The 25,252-nt window shown below is 62.1% G+C and overlaps 1 protein-coding gene across 2 annotated transcripts in view; it reads left to right on the top strand.

Annotated features, from left to right (window-relative positions):
• Positions 1 to 25,252, top strand: part of WNT7B (Wnt family member 7B) — a 51,810-nt gene that overhangs the window by 4,965 nt on the left and 21,593 nt on the right. For both annotated transcript variants that reach the window (XM_065945401.1, XM_065945395.1), the window contains exon 2: positions 21,695 to 21,921. In XM_065945401.1, coding sequence (XP_065801473.1) covers positions 21,695 to 21,921 — 227 coding nt within the window. The remainder of the gene's footprint in view (positions 1 to 21,694; positions 21,922 to 25,252) is intronic.

Raw genomic sequence — 25,252 nt, 5'->3', positions numbered from 1 at the left:
GCCCGGCTGTCCCCGGCAAGGCATCGCGAGGCGCGTGGGCCCGCGTGCGCGTCGGCCCGGGCAGCGCCCGCCGGGCTCGGGGAAGCTCCGGGCAGGGCCCGACTGGGCCCAGGGAGCGGAGGGGCGCGTCGGCGCAGCGGTGGCTTCGCCGGATTCCCTAATGGGACGCATATGCCCTGGCCTCCGATTTAAAAAAGTTTGATTTATGGAACCGCCGTTTGGGGGAACTGAAGCTGGATGCTACTGATTAAACCTCAGGGCCAGTGCTGCCTCCCCTCCCCCTCCCGCTCCTTTACACGCGGGCCACGTCCGGGGTCGCCTAACGCGGCCGGAGGGGGCAGCCGCTGCCTCCCGGCTCCATGTGCTGCCCCCGCCCCCCGCGCGGCCGCAGTCCTAATAAATCGCCGCGCCCCCACCCCCTTTTAATAGAGACGCAGCCAATTTCTCCTCCAGCTCCTAGGAAATTACTATCCTACCAGTTTTCCTTCTATAAATAGTCGCGCATCTTGAAACAAAAGTTCGCAACCGCAGCCAGATGCTGCGAGGCCCGCGGTTTCCCGGGCTGTGGGACATAATTACAAGGTCCCGGCGCAGAGAGCGCTCCAGGCCCGGCGGGCAGCCCCGGCTGGCTGTGGAGGCATCGCCTGGAGCGGGGAGGGGGGCAGGCCGCCCTGGGCAGGGCGCAGAGCCGGGAGGGGACCTCCTGATCGTCGGGGACTTAGGCTAGCAAAGTGCCAGGCTAGAGTCCTGCTTCAGGCGTCCTTTCGGGGATAGGGGTGAGCTCCGGGAGGTGTTGAAATCTCAGGCCCTAGTTCTCAGAGGTGGGAGGTGGAGACGGTTCCTGCTCCCCAGAACCCCCGGCGTGTCTATCTTAAGCCTTGCTGGAGAATCAGCAGCTACTCTGCTTAACAGATCACTTTCGGGGCCAGCTGGCTGAGGTCTGGCATTGATGGGGCGGTGGTGTCCAGGGATGGGAAACCAGGAGTCCTCCCAGGGTGGTTTGGAGCAAGAAGCTGGGAGGAGGGGGTCTCATCCTCGGTCTCAGGAGCTGATGAGAGTGGGATGCCCAAGCTGCAGCTGAGGGGCTCAGGGGCAGGTGGTGGCCAGTGTATCTCCACGGACCTGGAGTTTTCCACTGAGGTTGGCACCCCAGATCGAGGCCTGCAGTGACGACCATCTGTGCCCACAGAGGCTCGCTCCACACACTTCAGAGTCTGCGCTGCCAGCTTTGTTGGCAGAAATTCTCCTCCGGCGACAGCTTTCCGGAACGTTCCTGGGCCAGTGCTGGGGTCTGGGGTGGGTGGTGGTGGGGAGGGCAGTCAGGCCAGTGCTGGGGTCTGGGGTGGGTGGTGGTGGGGAGGGCAGTCAGACAGACTCTGCCCCCTGCCCTGCCTTCAGCACCCCCATCCCAGTGGGGTGCTGGTCCTCAACCCCGGGGGTGGGGGGTGCAGAAGCAGAAAGGGTTCCCAAGAGTGAGCAAGGGAGGCCCCGCATCTCTGGGGTTTCCCCACCTGCTGGTGGACACAGGGCTGACTCGGGTTAGGGTTAGGGGTGTGAGACGCCATGGGGTGGGAGCAGGGCCTCAGTAATGCAAATGAAGGTGAGTGTGTGAGAAGCCCCTGGGGGTGTCTACGCCCTGACCTGAATGCAGATGAGGCGGCAGGTGAGGCGCTGCCAGGCAAAGTCCTTCCATCAGCGTTGAGGGTCAGCGGTAAGTTAGCGCTGCGGGATCTGCAGATGCCAGGGGCAGGAGGGGCCCTGGGCAGAGGCGTCTTTCTGCTCCAGAGAACTTTCCAGAAGGCATCCATGGCTGGGATCATAAGCACTGGCGGACAATTGATCCTACCCCTTTCATCTGGGCTGCTCTCCCAGCTCCCCGTCCCGGGCTGTGGTCCGCGCACAGCGAATCCCAGACGCATGCCTGGGCCGCTGCCACTGATCTGGTCGGACGGGTGTGCTGGCCTGGAAGAGCCCTGAGCCCCTGCTGGACTCTGAGCTCGGCCAGCCGGCCATCCAGGCAGGGCTGCTCTTCTGTGTCATCAGGACAGGCGCTCTCGGGGCCCATGGGGGTCCTCAGGGTCTCTGGGAGGGCAGGTGGGAGACCCCAGGCTGAGGGGAGGGCCCGCAGCACCCGGCTGGCTGGTAGGGGGGCCTGGCCAAGGCCTCATGCCAGGGCGAGGCTGGCCCGCCGTCCCAGGCAGGTCCCTTCCGGCCTTGGCCTCCTGCTCCCAGATGCGGGGGTTGGCTGCAGCGATCCCCCCAGACCTTCCGGGAGGAGTTTCTCATGGTGACCGCCCGCTCTGGGGAGCCGGGTGAGTCACGGTGACGGGGCAGTTACTCACCGACCACCTGGCTGTGGGGGGTGAGGGGCGCTCTCCGCTGCCTTGCCAAGCTGGCCTCTTCCCGGCTCTGCCGCTGTGGCTTTCCTGGTGGTGCCAACCGCAGACCCAGAGGCCCCGTGGGCATGACCCTGGGGGGTGGGGGTTGCTGAATCAGGCCCACTCCCGGGGCATCACCAGCCCAGGCAGGGGCAGAAGAGGGCCACGGGGTCAGGAGGAGCAGCTCCCAGCCTGGGAGACCGTGTCTGTCCAGGTGCGGGCGGGACGCTGCTGGCTGGCCTCTGGGCCCCAGTCTGCGTGTCATCATCAGGCGCCTCGCAGGCTCGGGTCAGGCCCACACGCCACTGGAATTCAAGAGTGCCTGTGACTCTGGAGAGGGGTGTGCAGGCAGGCGGTGGGAGCCGGGGGTCTCGACGAAATCTCAGCCCCCAAGGGACCCCAGTTCAAGATACCCAAATAGAGGCGTTTTGATCGCAGAGAACTTCGAGACACCGTTGACGTGTGCGTGAGGCCCTGCAGCCACTACAGGGGGAGCATGCATCTAGACGTGGCTCCTCCGACCCCCTGTGTGTGGGGTGGAGGGTCGACGGGGAAGGTGGGATCCCACAGGCTTCCTCCTGGGGCCGCGTTAGGCCCTGCAGCAGTGCACTGAGGCCCACAGGAGAAGGGCCCATTTTCTGACTAGCTGTCCCTGTTGGTCCTTGTGAGACCAAGGGCCTGATGGTGACCCGGATACCGGGCTCACAGCTCCCGTATTGCCTGGGTGCATCTCATAACCTCAGCTGTGTCCAGGGGAACATTAACCCAGACGGGTGTGAGAATTAAACAAGCAAATGCAGGGGTGTACTCAGCTGGGTATCTGGTATATAGTAAGTGCTCAGAAGATGGGGTCATTTGCAGTTATTAGGAGCAGGGAGGCTCCCCATGACAGAGGGGAGCCCTGTGGCTGTAGTTGTTCAGGAGAGAGTAATGAACTCTCTAGGGTATCTCGGAGGGCTTCCCGAGGAGGTGACATGTAGACAGGGTTTTGAGGGATGAATAGGAGTTGCTGGGACTAAACAGGAGCATGAGAGAGACTCCCAGAAGAAGGAACAATACTCACTGTCAAACACATTCACCCTGGGTTTTTCTCCAGGGAGCCTCACAGCGTCCTCCTGAGGTGGGAAGACATGAGTACCAGGGTCCAGTAGAGAGACCCTTTGCTGAGGTCACCCAGGCCCCAGGATGACAGCCCTGCCAGCTCTGGGGCCCCAGGGTGAGGCACTGCCGGAGGTGCGCTGGAGCGGGTGGGCGTGGGGGATGGAGGTCCTGACTGCGGAGAGGCAGGTGCCTTGTCAGCTCAGGATTGGGGTACCCAGAACAGGCTGTTCCATGCGGCCTGCGGGCAGTCCTTAACCTCTCGGGGCCCTGCTCCTCCAGGGGCCGAGAGCAGGGCTTCAGCTGGTTCTTGAGGCCTCCACGTTGCGGGGCCCTGGGTCCGGCTCAGATAGGGCTCTGCTCCCCCCCAACTCCCCAGCAAGGGGACGGGAGCCCGGCGCCCTCCCTTGTCAGATGAAACCCGGGCCCAGGACTCCCTCAGCATGATGAAAGGGTCATTGTGTGGTGCGGGCCGCCCGCTGGCCAAGGACAAAACCACCATTTGTCCTCCTTCCCTGGCTCAGGGTGGGGGCCTCCCCGCAGGCTGACCGGCGGGAGAGGGGGTGTGCACAGGTGCGCGCACGCTTCCCTTTCCCCATCTTGCCGTCTCCCTCACGGAGGAGCCACCGCACTTGCCCAGGCACCCCCTCCCAGTCCTGCCTCCCACGCAGGGCATCCACACCTTCTGGGCCAGCCCCAGGGTTGGCAGGGAGGCAGTGAGCTCTCTGGCCCTGGAGGCATACAAGCAGATGCAGGAGGGAGGCTCAGGATGACGGGGAGAGGCCTCGCCTGGAAGGAAGCCCTCACTCCTGGTCCTCTGTTCGAGGAAGCCACGTGGCGTAGTCGCCCTGCTCCATGGACGGGCTGCTGAGGCCCCCGGCAGGCCATCCCACAGCCTCAGCAGTGGAGCCCCGAGTGAGGCCTGGCACCCTGCCCACTGAAGCCTCGCCCAGCCCTGGGCTGGAGCAGGTGGTCTCTGAGGCGCTCGGGATGCCAGAAGGGCTCGGTCTGAGGCTGTGAGTGGAAGACACTACAGTTCTGCAGTAGCCACTGCAGCCACAGACCCTCAAGCCTGACAGCTGCCTGGAGCAGGCCCCGGGGGGACGTGGCCCTGCCCAGCAAGCAGCTCCCCAGCTTCAGCAGGAGGAGCCCAAGTCAGCAGTCCTGGTGGTCCCAGCCCAGCGACACCTGTGGGCTTTCATCCCTTCCTGGAACCACTTACCAAGGCCACCCCTGCTCCCGACCCTTCCCCATGTGCCTCCTGGGCCAGAGGTATTCCTCGTGCTGGAAAGCCCCAGTGCCAGGCCCACTGGAGCTGTAAAGGGGCCAAACCCTGGCGGGAGTCTGGCTGGGGGCTGGGTTCACCCTCCCACGGCACCTGCCAAGTCTCCCAAGGGATCCGGAGCCGGGACTTAGGCCCTCAGTGAACCAAGCTGCAAAACAGATGAAAAATGCTTTTGAATGGGAGTTCCTTCACTACCTGCTGCGTGGGCCCCTGATGGGGACCAGGGTTTTGCATTCCACCTCTGTGGGACCAGGGCTCCTTGGAAAGGCTCACTCTCACATCTGGGGTCTGCTCTGAATCTGTTCCCTCCTGGCCTGCCAGGAAGGGGAGCTGGGAAAGCCTGCCCCCCCACTTGGGAGATAACTGAAGGTCAGAACATGGAGTAACTCTATGTAGGTCATGTTCAGTGGGGTTGAGCCCAGATTGAAGCTGAATCTGCTTGACTCTTGAGATTCCCTGGTAGCTCAGCTGGTACAGAACCTACCCGCTAATGCAGGAGAGGCAAGAGACCCTGGTTCAATCCCTGGGTTGGGAAGAATCCTTGGAGAAGGAAATGGCAACCCACTCCAGTATTCTTGCCTGCAAAATCCCCATGGGCTGCAGCCCACGGGATTACAAAGAGCCAGACACGACTGAGCGCACACACACACTCTGCCTGACTCTTAGGTTCTGTGCTGCCTCTCAAGGAGTCCTGCTGATGGAGGCTTCCCGCCTGCAACAGATTTCCCTGCCTTCTAATTCGCTGCCTGTAACCTCACATGGGCGGAGAAACCAACTAACCCAGCTGGTTAGCACTGTCTGCTGACCAGGAGTTCTGTGGCTCCGAGGGAGGGCTGCCTCCACGTTCAGATTTGGGGCCAGCAGGGCTGCTTTCCCAGAGGGTGCAGGGAGCCAAGAAGGCCTCAGTTTCCTGCCCTGGGTCTCTCCCTGCCTTGGGCCCCAGGCTTTCTCCTCTGAGACCAGCTCGAGCAGAGAGGAGGTGGCCCTAGCTCGCCAGCTTGTGGCCTCTGTGGGGTCAGCATGGTACGGTGCCCTGTGCGTGGACTTGAGCAGCCTTGTCGGCAACCCTGCCCCTTTCTGGGCTCCAGTTCTCCCTCCAGGTGGTGGGCCTAGATGCTCAGGGACCACTTCTCAGCCTCCAGCCCTCCCGCCATCAGCTGGCGGGCTCCCCAGCATTCCAAGCTCACCCCCACACCAGTGGTGCCCATTCAGCCTCTGTGTCAGGGGGACAAGACTAGCCGTGCTGTTGCTGTGTATTTGCTCAGTTCTGTCCGACCTTTTGTGACCCCACGGACTGCAGCACGCCAGGCCTCCCTGTCCTTCACCATCACCTGGAGCTTGCTCAAACTCACGTCCATTGAGTTGATGCCATTCAGCCATCTCATCCTCTGTCGTCCCCTTCTCCTCCTGCCCTCAATCTTTCCCAGCATCAGGGTCTTTCCCAGTGAGTCAGCTCTTCACAGCATGTGGCCAGAGTACTGGAGCTTCAGCTTCAGCATCAGTCCTTCCAATGAACACCCAGGACTGATCTCCTTTAGGATGGACTGGTTGAATCTCCTTGCTGTCCAAGGGACTCTCGAGAGTCTTCTCCAACACCACAGTTCAAAAGGATCAATTCTTCAGCGCTCAGCCTTCTTTATGGTTCAATGTTCACGTCCATACATGACCACTGGAAAACCATAGCTCTGACTAGACTGGTCATGTGTGCGGCGGTAATTGGGAAGCCCCCTTTCCTTCTGCATCACTGGGCCACCTCGCCCTGCGGTACCCACAGCAGGAGCCGTAATCCATCAACAGTGAAGGTAGAGCAGAAGGTGACCTCTGACCTGGGTCCTGGAGAATGTGGGGGAGAGGAGAATGGTGTCTGGCAGCGCGATGACCAGGAGAGGAGGGTGGGGTGGACGGGGAGGAGGTGGCCCTGGCTAGAGTTGGGTGGGGCAGTGGGGGGCGAGGGCTGCGTGGAGGCAGGGCGGGGGCCCCAGGCCTAGGGAGCCGCAGGGCAGGGGTGAACGGCTTCCTTGCTAAGGGAAGACCCTGGGTGCAGAGTGACCAGTAGGGGAGGGTTGGAGGCTGTCCCGGCCAGCCTCAGAGGGAGGGCTGCCCGGGGACGGCAGATCAGCAGGGCTCCTGGGCGGCCGAGTGTGGGAGGGAAGCCCTGTCAGCACCCAGGCTCCGAGAGGCCAGGCCTGTGGTTGTGGGATTGACCGCTGGTCCCCCAGCGCCCAGCGCGGTGCTCGGTTCTCAGTTGCTTCCCAGTACACACAGGTCGGCTGGTCCGATGGCGGCTTGCGTGTCGGAGGCCCAGCAAGGTCAGGACCCCCTGCCCAGTGCGGGCAGAGGCCTCCCGGCCCCAGGTGTGTTGGCACCGGGGGGCTGGATGACGGCCAGGCTCCCCAGACCCCCATCTTCCCAGGGTGACTGGCAAGAAAGCAGGAGTCTCCAGGGGCTGCTGACACCCCCTCCGGAAGCAGCCAGATCCATCCCCTCCCTGCACCCATCCTCCCAGGCCTGTCCTGCGTACCCTGTCCCCAGCGGCCCCGGACAGCCCTGCGGCAGGCAGCCCCCATGAACCAGGCCCCGGGCCCCGCCCGGCAGGGTCCCCGCCTCTCATGGTGCTGCCGCCCCCGGGGGCTGGAGCTCAGAGTCCTGCCTGCTCAGGTTCCCACGGTGACCCTCCTGAGCCTCGGGTCCACGGACTGGGCTGGGATGGCAGTGGCCTTGGGGTGCCCCAGGTCGTGTGCCCAGAGGTTGGCCAGGCCAGGAGCCCAGGGCTGGCGGTGAAGCTGGTGTCGCAGCTTGTCAGCTACCTGGGACTCGGCCACTCCCCCTGTTCCCAGGGGTTCAGAGCGCACAGGGACTCTGGGTTCATCTCCCAGGGCACAGGGGGCCCCGAGGACAGCGGCCTGGAGATGCCGGCTCAGTGTGGTCAGGCAGGGCTTCATTCCTGGCCGCAGCTCCCCGAGGGGCTGTGTGAGGGACCAGACCCTCCCCGCCCCCTCCCCTGCCCCCACCCCTGCTCCCTGATTTCCTTCCGCCTGGCTCCAGGAGCAGGCAGGGGCTGAGGGCTGATGACTCCAGCGGCTGGGGGAGTCCCCCTGGACGTCTAGCTTCTGCCCCAGGAGTGGGCATAGGAGGGGAGGCTCTGGCTGATCCCTCCCGGGGCCACCCTGTGCTAGTTGCTCAGACTGGCAACTTCTGGAGGGGGGGTGGTGGGGGGCGGGCAGAGGATGGCAGGAGCCGAAGGATGCTGAAGGGACGGACAGGGCCTGGGGCCGAGCCAGAAGTGGGGAGAAAGGCTGCAGAGCCCGCTGTTGGCTCAGAGACCAAACCCCCACCAGGTGGTTGGGCAGCTGGGGCCAAGATCCTGACCCCTCCTTTAACCCGGGGCGGGCTGCAGGAGACCGGGCCAGTGCTCAGGACCTGGGCCGCCTGGGTCAAGCCCTGGGGAGCCCTGAGCTCGGGGAGGTGTCCTGAGGGGCCTGGTCCCAGGAAGTTGTTCCAGTCATTACAGCCAGGCTGCCGGGGTTGGAGCAGGTGGTGGAGGGGCTGCTCCTGGGAGGTCCTTGGTTGGGGAGGCCCCAGTGGCCCAGGACTGCTTGGTGGGAGCAGTCCAGAACAGAGGGCTGCTTTAAAGAGATGGGGGTGGCGAGGGCGCTGTGCAGAGGCGCCTGGCCCAGAGCAGGTGCCCAGCTTTGGGGAGAGCAGAGGGCGGACCGGAGCGCGGGAGAGCTGGGCGGGTGGGGCTTGCTGAGTCTCTGCCACTCGGAGATGCCGAGCGGCCAAGGCAGGCCCCCGCCCGCACCTGCTCCTGGAAGAGGGGCCCTCCGGGGTGCCGGCCTGAGGCTCGGTGCCCAGGGTGGGGACTGGACTTCGCTGTCTGCCCAGAGGAGATGGCGTGTTGCCCACTGTCTGACGGGAGTGAGCCCCCCAGACCTGCTGCTCAGACCGTGTCCAGGGCGGTCAGGAAGGCCGCGGTGCTGGCCAAGCCACTAGGCGCCCAGACTCCCAGCCTGGCCATGGGCCGGCGGGGCCTGCCAGCTTCCTCCCACCTGTTCCGCCCACCTGTCCGTCCATCCGTCTGTCCTGAGGTTTCAGACTGCCTCCTGGTCACCCAGGCCTGCAGGCGCCCCCGCATCCAACAGATCTGGGGCATCAGGGCCTCATGCCTGCTCGGGCCTCAGCTTGCCGTGGGGCCTCAGGTGCCCGGGCACCTCTAGGCATCAACATCCCCACCTGTACTTCGGAGAGTGAGGAGAAAGGTCAGGGCTCAGGCCTGGGGAAGGTCTGGGCACAGCAGAGGGTGCAGGAAGCACGGCCGTGGCCTGGGCAGACAGGAGCTGCTGAATTGTAGCCCCTCCTCAGGACGTAAGGCCTCCTCAGGAGCCTGGCGTCGATGCGCCCATGTTGGGCAGAGGAGGGGAGAACGGAGGAGAGACCCAGGTGGGCTTTTCGGAGGAGAGGGCGTCAATCTGGGCCTTGAATCTTGCCTGGCTGCTGGAGGAGACAGGGTGGCTGGGAAGGGGAATTGCCGGCACAATGTGGCCAGAACTCAGGAGTGTTGTGAAGGGCCTACACGCCCAGCAGAGGTCTGGACGTTTCTGAGGTCAGAGGTCAATGTCCTGAGTGACTGGGTGAGGTTTGGACTTCACAGATTTGGCTGACATGGGGGCTGGATAGATCTTCCAGCTCCCCGGGCCAGGGAGGGTCTGGGAGGGCGTGGGCTGTGCATGTCCACCTCTGGGGGCTGCAGCCCCTGCCCAGGACCCCCTGCCTGCCACCTGCTCTCACTCAGGCCGCCTGGTTCCTCTCCAGGGTGGGGTCCCCGATGCCAAGCCAGGAATGCCAGCTATGCAGGGAGGGCGGGGGGCCGCCGCCCGCCGCGGGCGCGAGGGAGCGGGCGGACGCCGCGCTCTCTTCCCCGGGAACACCGCGGGCAGCGAGCTCAGCGGGGCAGTGGCCTGGAAAGACTGCAGCCCGCGGACCCGGGCACAGGGAGCCAGCCCACAGGAGACCCCTCCCGCGAGCGGGGGCCGTTCCCCACAGGGGACGGATGGGTAAACTGAGGCTCCCAGGGGCCAGTGAGAGTCAGGGGCTGAGCCTAACCCGAACACAGGATCCCGACCCGGAGAAGGCTCTAGGATCCAGCTGCAGGTACCTAGATGGTTGCCCAGCCCCCCTGTGCGGATGGGACACTGAGGCCTGGGTGTTGTGCGGGGGGCCAGCAGGGTCCCCTCCTCCCCGACCCACACCACGGAGCTCCCCGCGGGGTGTCCTCTTGGAATTGCAGTCTCCCCCTCTGGAAAGGGGGCTGGCAGGGCCCACCCTGAAGAGACCTGCTGCAGATGGCGTGGGACACAGGGGAGGAGGCTGCTCGGGAAGGGCGGTCTTTTTGTCCTGTGGCCCCCTCCTCCCTTCTGGTTCAGGCCCTTTGACAGGGCAGATGAGGGGATGCCTCAGATGGCCAAGCAGACCTCAGTAAAGCCAGCCCTCTGCACATCCCGCACCCCGACTGTCCCAGGGGGTTAAAGTGCTTCCTGACCCAGTAGAGGAAGAAGCTGTTTGCCAGCAGAGGGCTGACTGTACCTTACTATCAGATGAGAAAGCTGAGTCTCAGAAGAGTAGCCTTGGAGTGGCCTTCCCGAAGTCTAGGGACGTCCCCAAGCCACATGTCTTTCCTCAAGCTGGCCTAGAACCCCAGCAGGGGAAGGAGATGAGCAGATTCAAGGCAGATTCGAGAGTGGGGGCAGGTGGCCTGTGTGCCCCTGGGCCTTTGCACTGGCTGCACCAGCCTCCTAGCCTGCTATTCCGTTCTCTCCTGATCCATCCGGCCAAGGAAGGCTGTGGGGACCCTGCTGGTGCCGAACTCTGGAGCTGTGATGGGGACCCAAGGGGTCTGCAGAGTGGCCCCTGACCCGGAAGACTTTCTTGTCCACGTTTGACAATCAGGAGCACTGAGGCCACCAGGAGTCCCTTACCCCGACTCTGCCCCTCAGGGCCCTGCTGGGCTCCAGAAATGAGGACCTCTTCCGGCTCATCTGTGGCTGGGAAGTTCTGGGCCAACCCCTGGCCACCTGAGGGAGAGGCTGGCGGGGACGCAGCTGTGGGTGGGCGTGGGGGCCAGGTGCCTCCCTCCCAGGTATTTGCCCAGTTACTTCCTGGACAAGTGGACCCAGGCTGGCCTCCCTGGCTGATCGCAGATAATTAGAACATTCTTCAAATATTTTGCCGGAGGATGCCCGAGAAGGAAGAATTACAAAGCGCCCCGGGCTAGGAGCGTGGGCTGGACGAGCTCTGGGCCGCTGGGCCCCCCGGGGCCAGGCCAGGGTTGGGGGCCTGGAGGGAGGCGGGATCTGGTTCAGCTCAGCCAGCCTGTCCCTGCCTCCCAGGCAGCTGGGGGCAGGGCTGGGGAAGGGCGGAGGGTCATGTCCAAGGTCTGGCTGGGTGCCAGGCACTGTTGGGGACCCCACCCCCCAGCTTGCGGTGGTGGATAGACCCTGCCCCACATGGCCTCAGGAAAAGCTGGAGGGGTCAGGCTTAGAGTCTGGCTCTCTTGGGGGGCCAGGGAGGTGGGAAGGCCTCTCGGAGGAGGGTCTCTGAGGTGGGGAGGTCAGTAGGTCTGCGAGAAGGACCTGAGGGTGAAGGTGCGTAGGCAGAACTCAGAGCTAGTGACCCGAGTGATAAGGGGTGTGGCAGCCTCATGATTGACAGCACCCAGGGCCAATGAGGAGCAGCTCAGCGCTGGGCTGCGGCCTTGAAGCCACGCCCAACTGGTGCTGGGGGCGGGGCAGAGGGTCAGGCCAGGGGTGGGGTGGGCGTTCCCAGAGGGAAGAGGGGGCCGGCTGGCTGGTGGCTTGCGGGGAAACCCTTTCTTCACTGCTCACCTCCCCAAGATGGGTACATGCTTCCTCCCCAGGGGGAACGCAGGGGTCAGAGGTCCCCCCGGTGACCCCACCTGGCTCCGGTGGCTCTGGGAGGGGTCGGGGGTGTGGAGGCCCAGCTGGGCTCAGTCATGAGGTCTGGGTTCCGGAAAGTCCTTGGCTCCCAGCCCCCATGGAGTGCTGCCCCAGTCCTGGGCTCCGGAGCGCTCCCAGGATCCTTTGGTGGGCTCAGGGCAGGCTTAACCCCCAAGCCTGGGGTGGGGAGGTAGGCTGCCTCAGGGCCGGGGCTCTGTCCCATGAAGGGGGAGCCGGGGGTCCCTGCCGCAGCGGGCGTTTGCCCTCTGCGGGGGCATCTTTGTATCGGACTGTGGTTTGCGGGGTCGGGCGCCGGGGAATTTGTAGGTGAAGCAGCATGCCAGTGTGGAGGTGCCGGGCCCAGCGGCCGCATCCGTGGCTGTCTCCTTAAGGCCCTGTGGACAGATCAGATGGCTCGAGGCTTCCTCTGGGCCTGAGAGGCTATTCCGTCACATGGGCCGGGCTGGCAGTGACACCATCTCTGCCTGGCTTTTTCATCAGGGAGACAGGGATGCCAGTGGATCAGGGCCCAGGGGAGGGCACTTTGGGGTAGCCTTCTCCCACAATCACAGCAGCCTGCCCACCTCTGGGGGCTTGCAGTGCTAGACCTCACACGGAGGCGGGCATTGACTCAACAGTGTGTTAAGTGGCAAGATTCTTGTTCAGTCGCTAAGTCAGTCGTGTCTGACTCTGCGACCTCGTGGACGGCAGCACGCCGGACTTCCTTGCCCTTCACTGTCACAAGCTGCTTTCTATGGGCCTGGACGTGTCAAAGAGAAGATGGGGTGCGCCTGGGGCCCCCGCCCTGCCGAGGGTATGTCAGCGGCAGCGTCCTGCTCTTGGTGCGAGGGGTGGGGTCCCTGTCCATGGGAGGCCCCAGTGGATGTTCGCACGCGTCCTGCTCACTTGCGGGTCCGTCTGGCATCCATGGGGACCACTGAGGCTGGACAGGGCCTGGTGGGCGGGACAGAACGCGCTGTGGGGAGTGAGTCAGCGAGGGGAGGCCGCCGGCGTGGGGAGGGCCCGGGACTCGGGCCCTGCTCCCAACCTGGCACAAGTGTGGGGGCCTCCTTCTGTAGCCCCCCGGGGAGGCCCCCCCAGTGCAGCCCCTGGGGACCGATTGGGGAGGATGTTTCTCCAGGTGGACAGGTGACCCTCCAACTGTCTTTGAGGGTCAAGGATGAGGCGATGAGGTACCGACAACCTGGGACCAGGCTTCTTCCCTCCCTCCCTCCCTCCCTCCCTGAGCTCCTGGGCAGGTGGTTGGACCTTCTGGACCTTTCAGTACTCATTCTGAGGAATAACAACAACAGCTGCTACTATTATTGTTATAACACTCGCCTCCCCACTACTCGGGGGACTCTGAGCCGAGTCCCGCACACAGCAGGCTCTTATGCCACCTTGAGTCCAGCAGCAAGAAGGATTTAGTCCAGAGTACTAGCTGCCGGGGCGGGTTTGGAGGGTGTTGGCTCCTGAGCGCAGCAGGGGCGTCCTACACAGGGATGGGGAGGGACAGGATGGTTCTAGTCCTGAGCGCAGGGGAGATTCTGGCTCCTCCCAGTCAACCCCTCTTGGGTCCTCAGCATCCCTGAGGTTGTTTCACAAGGCAGAGCCCCAAGGATGGGCCATGGCAGGAGAGGGGTCTTAGTGGGGCAGCGCTGGGAGGGGGCTGCCCGTCAGGGCCAGGCCTGGCTCCTCCGGGCAGAGGACAGCTAGCAAGTGGGCAGCAGCTGGCCAGGCGCAGGCCAAGATCAACAGGCCCTGCCTCGTGCAGTCCCCCCCACCCCGACGAAGGGCTCCCTCCACCCCCAGGGCCCTCAGGGTCCCTGTGCCCACCTTCCTTACTGCCCCCGGAGCTGCTGGGGGCGCCTGCCTCCCTATTCAGGGTTCCCAGAGGACCAGGACCCCGTGGGCACAGGCTGGCCACATCAGTGGACAGAGTCTAGGCAGAGGCAGAGGGTGGTAGGCAGGCAGGCAGGCAGGCAGTGGCCCGCCCTAAGCAGAGCCGGGCTGGGGGTGCCCTTTGATCCTGGGGCTTCTGAGCGTGGATTTGGGCCGTGTTGTGACCCAGCTCCGCCTGCAGGGGGGGGCCAGTTCACAGCTGCCCCCGCAAGCCTGTGCTGCAGGAGAGGTGAGCGGCCTTCAAGCACACAGGAATCATCTTTAAGGTTCACGTTTTAAAAATATTTATTTGGCCGTGTTGTGGTCTTAGTTGTGCCACGCGGGATATTTCGTTGTGAAACAGACTCTTTAGCTGTGGTCTGAGCGCTCAGTTGCTCCGCAGCGTGTAGGATCTTAGTTCCCTGACCAGGGGTTGAACCTATGCCCCCTGCATTGCGAGGCAGATTGTTAACCACGGGACTGCCAGGGGTGTCGCCTAATACTCACATTTTATTTCTTAAGGGTGCTTTTTTATTTTAGTTTTTGTAAGAAAACTTGGAGTTTTCATTCTTGCCTTGTTCTGCCAGTCCGGTAAAGTCTCACACAGTGAGACCCCTGCATACGAAGGAGTTTCGTTCTGAGAGTGCATTCTTAAGTCCACGAAGTTGGCCCAGGTACCCAGCTAACACAACTGGCTACATAGTACTGTACTGTAATAGATTTATGATACTTTTCATGTAAACCATATGAACATAAAAAACAAACACAAAAAATAATGACAGCTTTAATCTTACAGTACAGAGGAGCCTGGTGGGCTACAGTCTGTGGGGTCGCCAAGGGTCAGACATGACTGAGCGGCTAACGCTTTCACAGTACCTTGGGAAGCACAGTAGTTGGCACCCAGGGGCTGGCACGCACGCTTACATCTTTGAAAGTTCACAACTTGAAGGTTTGCATGTAGAGGACTTGCTTTACTGCAGCAGCTTACTTTTTATCGAGGTATAACTTACATAAAACACAGAAATCTCAAACGGACAGTGTACGCATGTCTGTGTACACGGGCACCCGTGTAACCACTGCCCAGCTCGGGACAGAGAACATTCTAGCCCCCAGGAGGGTCCCCTGGGTACCCCTTCCCCCCAGCCAGCACCCCCCACCCAGGGGTAACCCTCCCCTGACTCCTGGCTGGATGCTGAGTCTTCCCTGGCCTGGAGCTTCTGCTATGTAGGAGCATTTGTGTTGTCCCGTCTTTCACGCAGCGTGGCGTCTGAGAGTCACCCGTGTACGTGGTCTCGTCCCGCGGGGTGAATGTGCCGTAATCTGCCTGTCATTCTCCGGGTGGTGGTGGGTGGTTGGTCTCAGTTTGAGCTGGAGACCTGCATGCGTGTCCTTTGGCAGACATAAGTGCTCGGTTTTCTTGGGTGTGTAGACCCCAGAGTGGAATTGCTGGGTCAGAGGGGAGAGCTGGTCCAGGGATGAACCCCTCGGTGGGTGGGTGCAGTGGCCGCTGTGGCACCCACGTGCTGCAGAACTGCTGGTTTAAGTTTCGGTCTGAGAGCCACAGCTGCTCTCTCCCTGGTCCCCACAGGGGACTGGACCCTGGGGACTCAGTGAAGAGGTCAGTGACGGGTGCAGTCTCAGGCTGTTGAGGGTTGGTTACTAATGGCTAACACCGATGACCTCTCCCCACAGGCCAGCTACAACGTGCCATGTTCTTTGGCTCATGCACCCCTCCGGGCAGCTCTGTGATGTACCAGTACAATTATCACTCCCACTTTACAGATGTGGAAACTGAGGCCCTTTGCGGTTAAGAAACTTGCCTGAGGTCTCTGAGCCGGGAAATGGCAGAGCCAGGGTTGGCCAGGTTGGCAGAGCCAAGCTGGCCAGTACTGGCACTCACGTTCCTTACTACTCCCCTCAGCATGGCCAGGTGGACAGCCTGGGTAAGGGCCCTGCAAACATACCCTCCCGCCGCCCATCAGTTGCTTGGCAGCACGCCTTCCCCTCACCCCCACTGGAACCCCTCATCCTACAGGTGGTCCCACCCACTTGGACCACTCTGGCGGGTAAAAGATCTTCTAATAGTTCAGGGGCAGCCGCCTCCTGTGTCAATGCTGGTCTCAGCACCCTCTGGTCTGAGACCGGATAGCCCTGTCCACAGCCCGCAATGAAGAGGGGAGGGCTTCCTGCCTGCAGGGCCTGAACCTTCCTCCTCCAAACTGCCCCCACCAACCCGTGGGACTGGCCCTGGCTGGGGTGAGCAAAGTTCTGGATTTCCAGCTTTGCCCACTCCCTCTGGCATTTGCCTGTGTCCCGAGGCCCCCCGGATAGCGGAGGGGATGAGCTCAGAGCAAAATTTTCCATGGAAAAGTCAGCGACTGAAACATGAGTGCCCCGCCCAGCTTCTCTGGGCTCGGGGCCCCACAGAGCTGCCCTGCCAGCCTCTCCCGGGGCACCTGGGCGGGCAGCTGAGGGTGGGCAGCCTCCTGGAGGGTGAGAGCCACCCCACCCCCAGTGGGGCATCTCGCTCACTAAGAGTCCCCTTAGCCTGTCCTCACCCGCAGACTGCCAGTTACCCCAGCATGCTGCCTGCGTCCACCCTCCTGTCTCCTGCAGGCCACCAGTTATTTAGCGATCATGTGTCTCTTCCCCTTTCCCACTCGGACAGTTTGGTTTCCTAACTCCCTGGTCTCTCACATCTGCAGCATCCCCTCTTCCAGGCGGAAGGAACAGTCCTGGGGTGTGGGGGGCCAGGCCTGCTCAAGGAGGTCAGTGGCGGGAGGAGCACGGGCAGGGCGCTAGGACTGGTTGCCAGACCTCGAACGCCAGCCACAGAAGCTGCCCAGAAACCTCGATGAACTAACAAGTGACCTGGAGGATTCATTTCATTTTATTTATCTGCTTATTTGTGTATGGCCACACCGTGTGCCGTGCGGGATCTTGGTACCCTGACCGGGGATTGAACCCAAGGCCCTTGCAGTGGAAGTGTGGAGTCTTAACCACTGGGCCGCCTGGGAAGTCCCCCTGGAGGATTTTAAACGCAGGAAGGACGGAAGCTGTGCTGTGAGAATGAAATGTGGGCGTAGTTTCCCACCCCAGGCCATCTTCTGTGTTACGCTCCAGCTGTGTGCTGCGCTTGGTGCGCTGGCTTCCCCAGTGGTTCAGGCGTAAAGAATCTGGTGCAATGCAGGAAATCCAGGTTCAGTCCCTGGGTGGGGAAAATCCCCTGGAGCAGGAAATGGCAACCCACTCCAGTATTCTTGCCTGGAAAATTCCATGGACAGAGGAGCCTAGTGGGCTACCGTCCGTGGGAGCGCAAAGACTCGGACGTGGCTGAGTGGCTGAGCACGCACATGTGCTGTCCTCTGAGCCACACTGCTGAGTTCTGGAAGCAGAGGCCTGGTGGGGTGGCCTGGGGCAGGCCCCCCAGCCTCTCTGAGCTCCGGTCTGCACACCTGTCACGTGGGGGTGGCAAGGCTCATCCCACCAATGGAGGGTTGAGACTCTGCAGAGGCCTGTGTGGCCCAAGGTGGGTGCTCAGAATAGGAGTATTGAATATCTTTAGGGGGGAAAAGTCCCCACGTTCTAAAGGACACAGTTCTGAAATCATTTCTGAATTATCAACCGTGTCTGATTACTTATGCTTCTGGGGTGCAACGCAGCTCTCTTCTCGGAAGCCCTTGCTGTTGTTGCTTAGTTGTGTCTGACTCTTTGCGACCCCATGGACTGCAGCCCACCAGGCTCCTCTGTCCGTGGGATTCTCCAGGCAGGAATACTGGAGTGGGTTGCCATTTCCTCCTCCAGGGGATCTTCCCTACCCAGGGATCGAACCCGGGTCTCCTGCATTGGCAGGCGGATTCTTCATCACTGAGACACCTAGGAAGCCCTTGTCTCACCTCTAAGGCACATGCTGGCATCTGGGGGATGGCTGGGGCCCCATCCTCGTCCTCCATCATCACCCCAACCCTGGGGGAGGCAGATGAGCAGCCACAGGCAGGGAGTCGGCCGGGCGAGGCCCCTCTCAGCCCCTTCCACATATCTCACCCACGGCCGGGGTGTGCAAGTCCCGTGTACAGATAGCATTGTTGTCTAACCTAAAATTTCCACTTCCACGGTTGAAGTATACAGTTGCATGGCACCTGGTGCATTCGCAGTGTTGCGTAGCCATCACCTCTGTCGAGTCCGTAACTTCTCCGTCAGCCCAGGTGGAAATCCTGCAGCTATGAAGCGGGGACGCCTCGCTGCCCCACCCCCAGCTGTTTCCGTCTCCCCGGGTTTGCCTTTGCCCGATGTTTCTTATCAAAGGGATCATACAACACGTGGCCTTTTGTGTCTGGCTTCTCTCACCGAGCATCATGTTTTGGAGGTTCATCCATGGAGTTTGTATCTGTGCCCCATTCCTTTTTATGGCCAAATAATATTCCACTGTCTGGAGAGGCTGCATCCTGTTCGTCCATTCATCCACCGATGGACCTTTCTGTTGCTTCCTCCTGGCGATTGTGACTGGCGCTGCTGTGAGCATTTGTGTGCAGGTTTTTGTTTGAACACCTGGCTTCATTTTTTTGGATACACACCCAGGAGTGGACTTGCTGGGTCCTGTGGTCATTCTATATTTAACTTTTTGAGGACCATCCCAACTGCTGCCCCGTTTTGCATCCCCACCAGCAATGCAGAGGGTCCCAGGTTCCCCATGTCCTTGCCCACGCCTGCTATTTTCTGTTGTTTTGATCGCAGCCCTCCTGGTGGGTGGGAGATGTCTCTTCACTGTGATTCTGGTTTGCATCTCCCCAGTGCTTAGTGATGTTTAAAATCTTTCCACGAGCTCGGGGGCCATTTGTCTTTCTTCGGAGAAATGGCTGAGCCCTTTGTCCATTTTCAAATTGCTCTGCCTGCTTGTTACTGAGTTGCAGGCGCTCTTTTAGGCACGATCCTTGAGTATCTATTCTTATTATTTTTGGCTGCCCTGGGTCTTCGTTGCTCTGTGCGGGCTTTCTCTAGTTAGAGTGAGCAGAGGTGACTCTCTAGTTGCAGCGTGTGGGCGTCTCATTTCGGTGACTTCTCTTGTTGTGGCTCACAGGCTTAGCTGCCCCGTGGCATGCGGGATTTTCCTGGACAAGGGATAGAACCTTGGCAGGCGGATTCTCAACCACTGAACCACCAGGGGAGTCCCAATCCCTGAGTATTTCCTCATTCGTCCATTCATTCACCCGCTGGGGCGGTGGGCTACACAGGGCAGCCGCGAGGCCCCAGGGTCAGCTCACACCTGCACTGCCCTGGACACATTTGTGGTCTTGGGATGGAGGGAGGCCAGGTGTGGAAATAACGACTGAGACCAGGGCAGGCGGTCCTGTGTCCACGAGACCAGTGTCCCCCATACTTGTCCTGGGCAACGGGCCCACGTGATGCTGAAGCTGAAACTCCAATTCTTATGGCCACCTGATGCGAAGAACCGACTCATTGGAAAAGTCCCTGATGCTGGAGGGCAAGGGGACAGGGGATGGCAGAGGATGAGGTGGTTGGATGGCATCACCGACGCGATGGACGTGAGTTTGAGTAAACTCTGGGAGTTGGTGATGGACAGGGAGGCCCGGCATGCTGCAGTCCACGGGGTCGCCAAGAGTTGGACACGACTGAGTGACTGAACTGAACTGAAGGGGCCGAGGGGCTTGAGCCCAGGCGGGCTTGCCCCGGGGCCTGGGAGGGAAGGAGAACTTGCAGGACAGGAAAAAAGGGAGGCAGACCAGGGTGGCTGCAGGCAGAGGGACCAGCAGGAGAAGAGGTGGCAGTGTCGTCAGGGGGAAGGTCCAGGGGACTCTGGCTCTGGGCAAGGAGCCTGGGGAGCTGTGGGCTCTGAGGGGCATCATGGGGGGTGTGGGGGGTGAGGGGTGGCCAGCCTGGAGGAGGGGCCTGGAGCTACACAGCCTCTTTCTGCCCCCGGGTCTGTCCTGTTAGACCCCGTTTGTCTGAAGCCCTGCCCCCAGCACAGGGGATCTCGCCCTCGGCGGCCCGAACCTGGTGGAAGAATCCGACGGGGAATGTGCTTTCCGCGTCCAGGCTCCGACTCGAGGCCTGGAGCCCGGTGCCCGGCAGAGTTCCCATCCATCTCGTTTCCCCAGCTCGGTTTTCTGAGCGTCTACGGTTACTTTGGGCTGAATTCCCCAGATTCCTGCCCGCTCCCAGCCCCGCCTGCCCAGATGCTCTTCCTCCAAGCCAGCCCCGGGCATTTCTGCCCATTGTGCCTGTGGGAGACCCAGGGGGGTCCTGGCCAGATTAGCGGGTGGGGCGGGCGGGCCACGGGGATTGAGTGTCGCCGGGGCATCCTGGGCGCAGCACGTGCTGTGGGCTCAGGCCCCACGGGGACTTTCCCAGCCGGGTCTGGGTGCCCAGCTGCCCTGGAAAAACACTGACTCGCTCCTGTCCAGAAAGGGGCTGGCACGCCGGGGGCAGAAGGCTCCAGCTCACTGTGCTGGGAGACCAGGGCTTGGGCAAGGGCTTTGGGGAGCCGCTTGTGGCCTCCCCACTCCCATCTCTTGCCCTCTGGTCTGCTGTTTGGAAGTCAGACACCGTCTTAAAACCAGGTGTTGCTGTGGGCCTGTGAAAACCAGCTCCCCTCTTTTCAGCTTGCTGTCCCTTCCCTGGGTGATTAACGTCAGACAGCTGATGCAGCTTCTGTGGGAAACAGTCTGAGGGTTCTTCAAAGAGCAAAACAAAAGACCAGATGACCCAACAGTTCCGCTCCTAGGTACATGCCCCGAAGAATGGAAAATGAGAACTCAAACTAAACCTGTGCGTATGTGTGCAGGGAAGGGTTACTCCCAAGAGCCAAAGGTGGAAGCAAACCCAATGTCCATCAGTGCCAAGCAGATAAACTGCATGTGATCTTGCCATGCAGTGGAATATTATTTAACCATGAAAAAGGAAGCTCCTGATACAACGAGGATGAACCTTGAGCAGGTTGTACTAAGTGAAAAAAAGCCAGACACGAAAGGGCACATGTCGTTTGATTCCGTCTGTATGAAATGTCCAGAACCAGCAAGTCCACAGGCGCAGAAAGCAGAGTCTTTGCTGCCAGGGGGCTCGGGGGGTGACTGCCGAGAGGTAGGGGGTGCTTTCTGGGCTGGTGACAATGCTTTGGAACTTGGTAGCAGTGGTGGTTGACGAACATTGGGAATGTGCTGGAGGCCACAAGACTGTAAACTGCTAGAGTGCCTGCCACGTGAATTCCACCTCCTTAAACAGACAGTCAGGCTGAGGACAGACACCCAGAAAGTGCCCCGGGTTCCTGCAGGGTGCTGGGGGCCTAACTCAGAGCGTTTTCAGGAAGTACCGCCCTGAGGATGCTTCATCGCAGTCAAGCGCCTGCCAAGTCCAGCACACAGGCTCAGTTCATGCCAGCTCCTGTCTTCTCCTCTGCATGCACCCCGTCTTCCAGAAATGAGAATAAAAATAACGACAGACATCCCCGTGTGTGTGGCCTTTCTCCCCCATGCTTCTCTGGTCTGAACCTGTGTGGTGGGAATAGGTGTTTTATACAAACCCACATTGAGGGTGTGAAAACTGAGGCTCAGAGAGACAGGCCACACGTGGCTGGAGTCAGGACCCGGTGGGCTTGGACCCCGGCCTGGCCGGCCCCCTTAGCAGCCTGCCTGGCTTCGAGCCCCTGGGAGAGAGGGGAGCTGGGGGTCTCCAGGTGATGGGGAAGTTGGGGTTTGCTGCTTGGAGGCAGCCGCGGACAGTCCCAAGTTCATAGCCGTCGAGTGCCTGCAGTCTGTGTGTCTGATTCTGAGGTTCAGAGAGGCGTGGTTCCTTGTGTTTGGAGGACTGTCAATTCGTCGGACTTGTGACTCTGTGGTTCTTGTGATTCTGTTCTTGTGAACTCGGGGCTGAGGGGACTTGGAGGGTGCATGCGTGTCTTTTCAAAACAGAGTCCCGCGTGCGGGTCAGTGGGCCGTGGCCCCTTGAGGGCAGGGGTCTGCGCTTCATTCCCTGGAGGGCAGGGCGCGGCAGGGGCTGGGCTCCCGGCGCGTGCATTCGCAGCCTGAGGGGCTGGGCAGGGCGGGCACGGCGGGCATCTCACCTTGGTCCTTTCCCCTCCGCAGAGCGCTGTCATCCGTCGTGGCCCTGGGCGCCAACATCATCTGCAACAAGATTCCTGGCCTGGCCCCGCGGCAGCGCGCCATCTGCCAGAGCCGGCCCGATGCCATCATCGTGATCGGGGAGGGGGCGCAGATGGGCATCAATGAGTGCCAGTACCAGTTCCGCTTCGGGCGCTGGAACTGCTCCGCCCTCGGCGAGAAGACCGTCTTCGGGCAAGAGCTCCGAGTAGGTAAGGGTGCCTCCGGGCCCGTGGGAACCCGCCGCCCGGGCCATGGGTGCCCGGGGGCCAGGCGCGCCCACAGCCTCGCCCTCAGAAGGCTGGGCCGGCGCTCCCGCTCGCTTTTCTGCGCCCGCTGGCTGGTTCCTCTGCCGTCCCAGCACTGCTCTGCCTGTCCGGCCCTCTGGGGCTCTGCCACCTCTGGGACGAGGCGGGTGTCGATGGAAGCCAGCCCGTGTGAATGGACGCGAGCCCTCCATCTGCGGTGTCCTGGGGCGGACGCGAGCGGCAGGCCAGCCGCAGGGTGATGCGGGGGGCGGTTAGAGGCCCGCCTTGCAGATCGGTGGCCACCGGGCGGTCCTGGGCGTGAGGCTCTGTCTCCCCACTTTGTGTCTGCATCTGTGTCTGGAAATGAGCTAAGGGTCGCAGCTCCTACGGGGGGTGAGCGGGGGGCTTGATGGGAAAGGCCCCCAAGATGCACTGTGTAAATGCCGCTGTGATTCTGAGAGTGGAAGGGACTGTAGGCAGGGGTCAGGGCGAGCAGAGGGCACGGGACACTGCAGCGGACTCACGGGACAGGGAGGCATCCGGCTGGAGGGCTGGCCGGGCGGCTGGGTGTGCAGGGCAGTCGGGGCGGGGAAGAAGCGGGCTTCTGGGGACACGGGCAGTGACAGCCGCTGCAGCTGCCAGGCGAGGTTTCGGGGGGCCGAGCCCCACTGCGTTTGCACGTCCATGCATCCTGCCCCCCACGGCGCATGGGTAGGCTCCCTCGAGCCTGCTTTCTGGGGAAGGAGACAGGACTAAAGGGAGAAGCGCGTGAGGCTTGCGGAGTCCGACCTAATTGGAGCCGCTGTGTGACCTTTGGCCTGGCGCTCAAGCGTCAGTTTCCTCATCTGTCTGGGTCCCCATCCCAGGGCCCGCCTGCGTGCGGGCTAAGTCGCTTGTCATGTCCAACACTTTGGGACCCCATGGGCTGTAGCCCTCCAGACTCCTCTGTCCATGGAATTCTCCAGGCAAGAATACTGGAGTGGATTGCCATGCCCTCCTCCAGGGGATCTTCCCGACCCAGGGATCGAACCCAGGTCTCCCACATTGCAGGCGGGTTCTTTACCGTCTGAGCCACCAGGGAAGCTTATGAATACTGGAGTAGGTAGCCTATCCCTTCTCCAGGGATCTTCCCGACCCAGGGATCGCACCCATAAAGTCTCCTGCGTCTTGCACCTCCTGTATCGGTGGGTGGATTCTCTTCCACTAGCGCCGCCTGGGTAGCCGTAGGTGCTTAATAATCAGCTGCTGCCCAAGCGGGGCTGGGGGGCGCGGCGAGCCGGCCTGCCCCTTCCAGGAGTGTCAGAGGGCGGGGAGTGAGGACGGGGCGCAGTGCCTGGCCTGCTGTGACCCCAGGCCCCCGCTGGGGGCACAGGGCAGGCCTCCAAATGTGTGCGCACCTCAGGTCCCTCCCAGGGAGCCCGGGCCTGCCTGCCGAGCGGAGCCGCAGCCGCCGGGACCCAGGCCAGCGCTGAGCTCCTGGGGCTCGGAGCGCCTGTGTGGGGCTGGGGGGGCACAGGGGAATCCCCAGGGCCCCTTTGCGGTGGGCAGCCTGTGGGTGGCACCTGGCAGCCCCAGGAGGGTGGGACCGCCCCCCTCCCGGAGGGGCCCACCACCCAGGAGCGGCTTCCCCTCTCCCGGTGCCAGCAGAGAGGGCGGGGCTGCCTCCACACCCGCCGCGGCTGGGAGGGCCTGGGCCCTGGTGCCCACTCAGCTGCCTGGCACCCCTCCCCCGAGACCCGGGGCTCCCAGAACACGGAGGTCCATGGCCACTCGGGGGAGCTGGGTTCAGATCCCCCCCTTCTGATAGCCCTGCCTGCCTCCCTGGGCATAGGGGACCTCGGTGGACATGGTCCATGGCCTGAAGAGAGGTAGGAGCTTGCCCTCCACTTAGGACCTTGAGACACAGGCGGTGAGGGGGAGCTGGCCACCCTGTGCCTCTCCTCAGGGCCACGTCCCGGGCGGGGAGGCTCACCAAGAGTACCCAGGAAATGCCAGGCTCCACACGATGCCCTCTGCAAAGCCCAGAGGAGTGCTGTTGCCCCCCCAACCCCCACCAGGGACTGGCCCACCCCCGCAACAGGGGACCCAGATCACTTTTCCTGAAAGCATCCCCTGGTGCTTCCAAGGCTCTTGGCTAACAGCTCCCAGCTGCTCCTTCTTGGAGACCAGCCCTCTGCCCACGGAGAGAGGCGCCTACCGCCAAGGAGGGGTCGATGCAGTGGGGAGGCTCTGCCTGCGACCTTCTTCACGCCCTGAGCTCCTCTGGGATCAGGCTCGGCTTCACCCGTTTCTCTCTCAGGAACACTTCAGAGGCAGACTTTAGGCAGAGATGTCCACTCACTGTCTGCGTTCCTCACTCTGCTCCCCTCCTGTCATCCCCGTGCATGCTCAGCCACTCAGTCGTGTCCGACGTTTTGCAGTAGTCTCCAGGCTCCTCCGTCTGTGGGGATTCTCCAAGCGAGAATCCTAGAGTGAGTTGCCATGCCCTCCTCCAGGGGATCTTCCCCACCCAGGGATCGAACCCACCTCTCCTCTGCCTCCTGCCTTAGCAGGCAGATTCTTTACCACTGCACCACCTGGGATGCCCCTTGTCACCCTCTGCCAGGCCATTCGTTACCTTCGTGTGGTCGACCGACCCTCTTCCTTGGCCGACCTCGGTTCCCATGGGCTTCTTCTTGCTTCTCCGGTTGCTCCTTCCCAGCCCCACCCCAGGCAGCTCTCCCCCAGGGTCAAGACCAGCATGTCCCCCGCCCCCTGGCCGTGGACCGCTAGGTGAGGCTGACCATGGGCGCCTCCGGCTGAACACTCAGCATCCTGCCCCTGAAAGCTCCATCCTCAGCTTCCCCTGCTGGCCTGACCGCTCCGTCGTCTCGGCAGTAACAGTCTCTACCCGCTAATCTGGCCAGGACCCCCCTGGGTCTCCCACAGAGGCCCCGGGGGTCTGCCTCTCCGCCGGCAGCTGTCAGTTCCTCCCTCTGCCTCCTACTTACCCCAGCCTTGTCACTCCCTTCCCCCAAAACCTGAAGTAGCTCCCTACTGCCCAGGATGAAAGTGGCTTCTTAGCGTGGGGTCTGAGTAGCGCCTGCCATACCTCACCCCTACCTCCCTCCATCCCTTCTCGGAAGCCGAGCTCCAGCCATCACCACCTGCCTTCCCTTCCCCTTCCCTCCTCTGGGACTTTGCTCCTGCTTCTCACCCTGGGAGGTCCTCTGCCTCGCTCTCCTTGCTCGATTTCCCCACTGGCCGGGGAGGGCCTTTTTCCACCCATCCCCGGCTCTTCCTCGTCCACAGCCAG

The sequence above is a fragment of the Muntiacus reevesi genome, chromosome 1 (assembly GCF_963930625.1).
Source record: "Muntiacus reevesi chromosome 1, mMunRee1.1, whole genome shotgun sequence".
NCBI lineage: Eukaryota > Metazoa > Chordata > Mammalia > Artiodactyla > Cervidae > Muntiacus > Muntiacus reevesi.
Note: the sequence above shows the minus strand (reverse complement) of the source record. Positions and strands in the feature narration are given on the sequence as shown.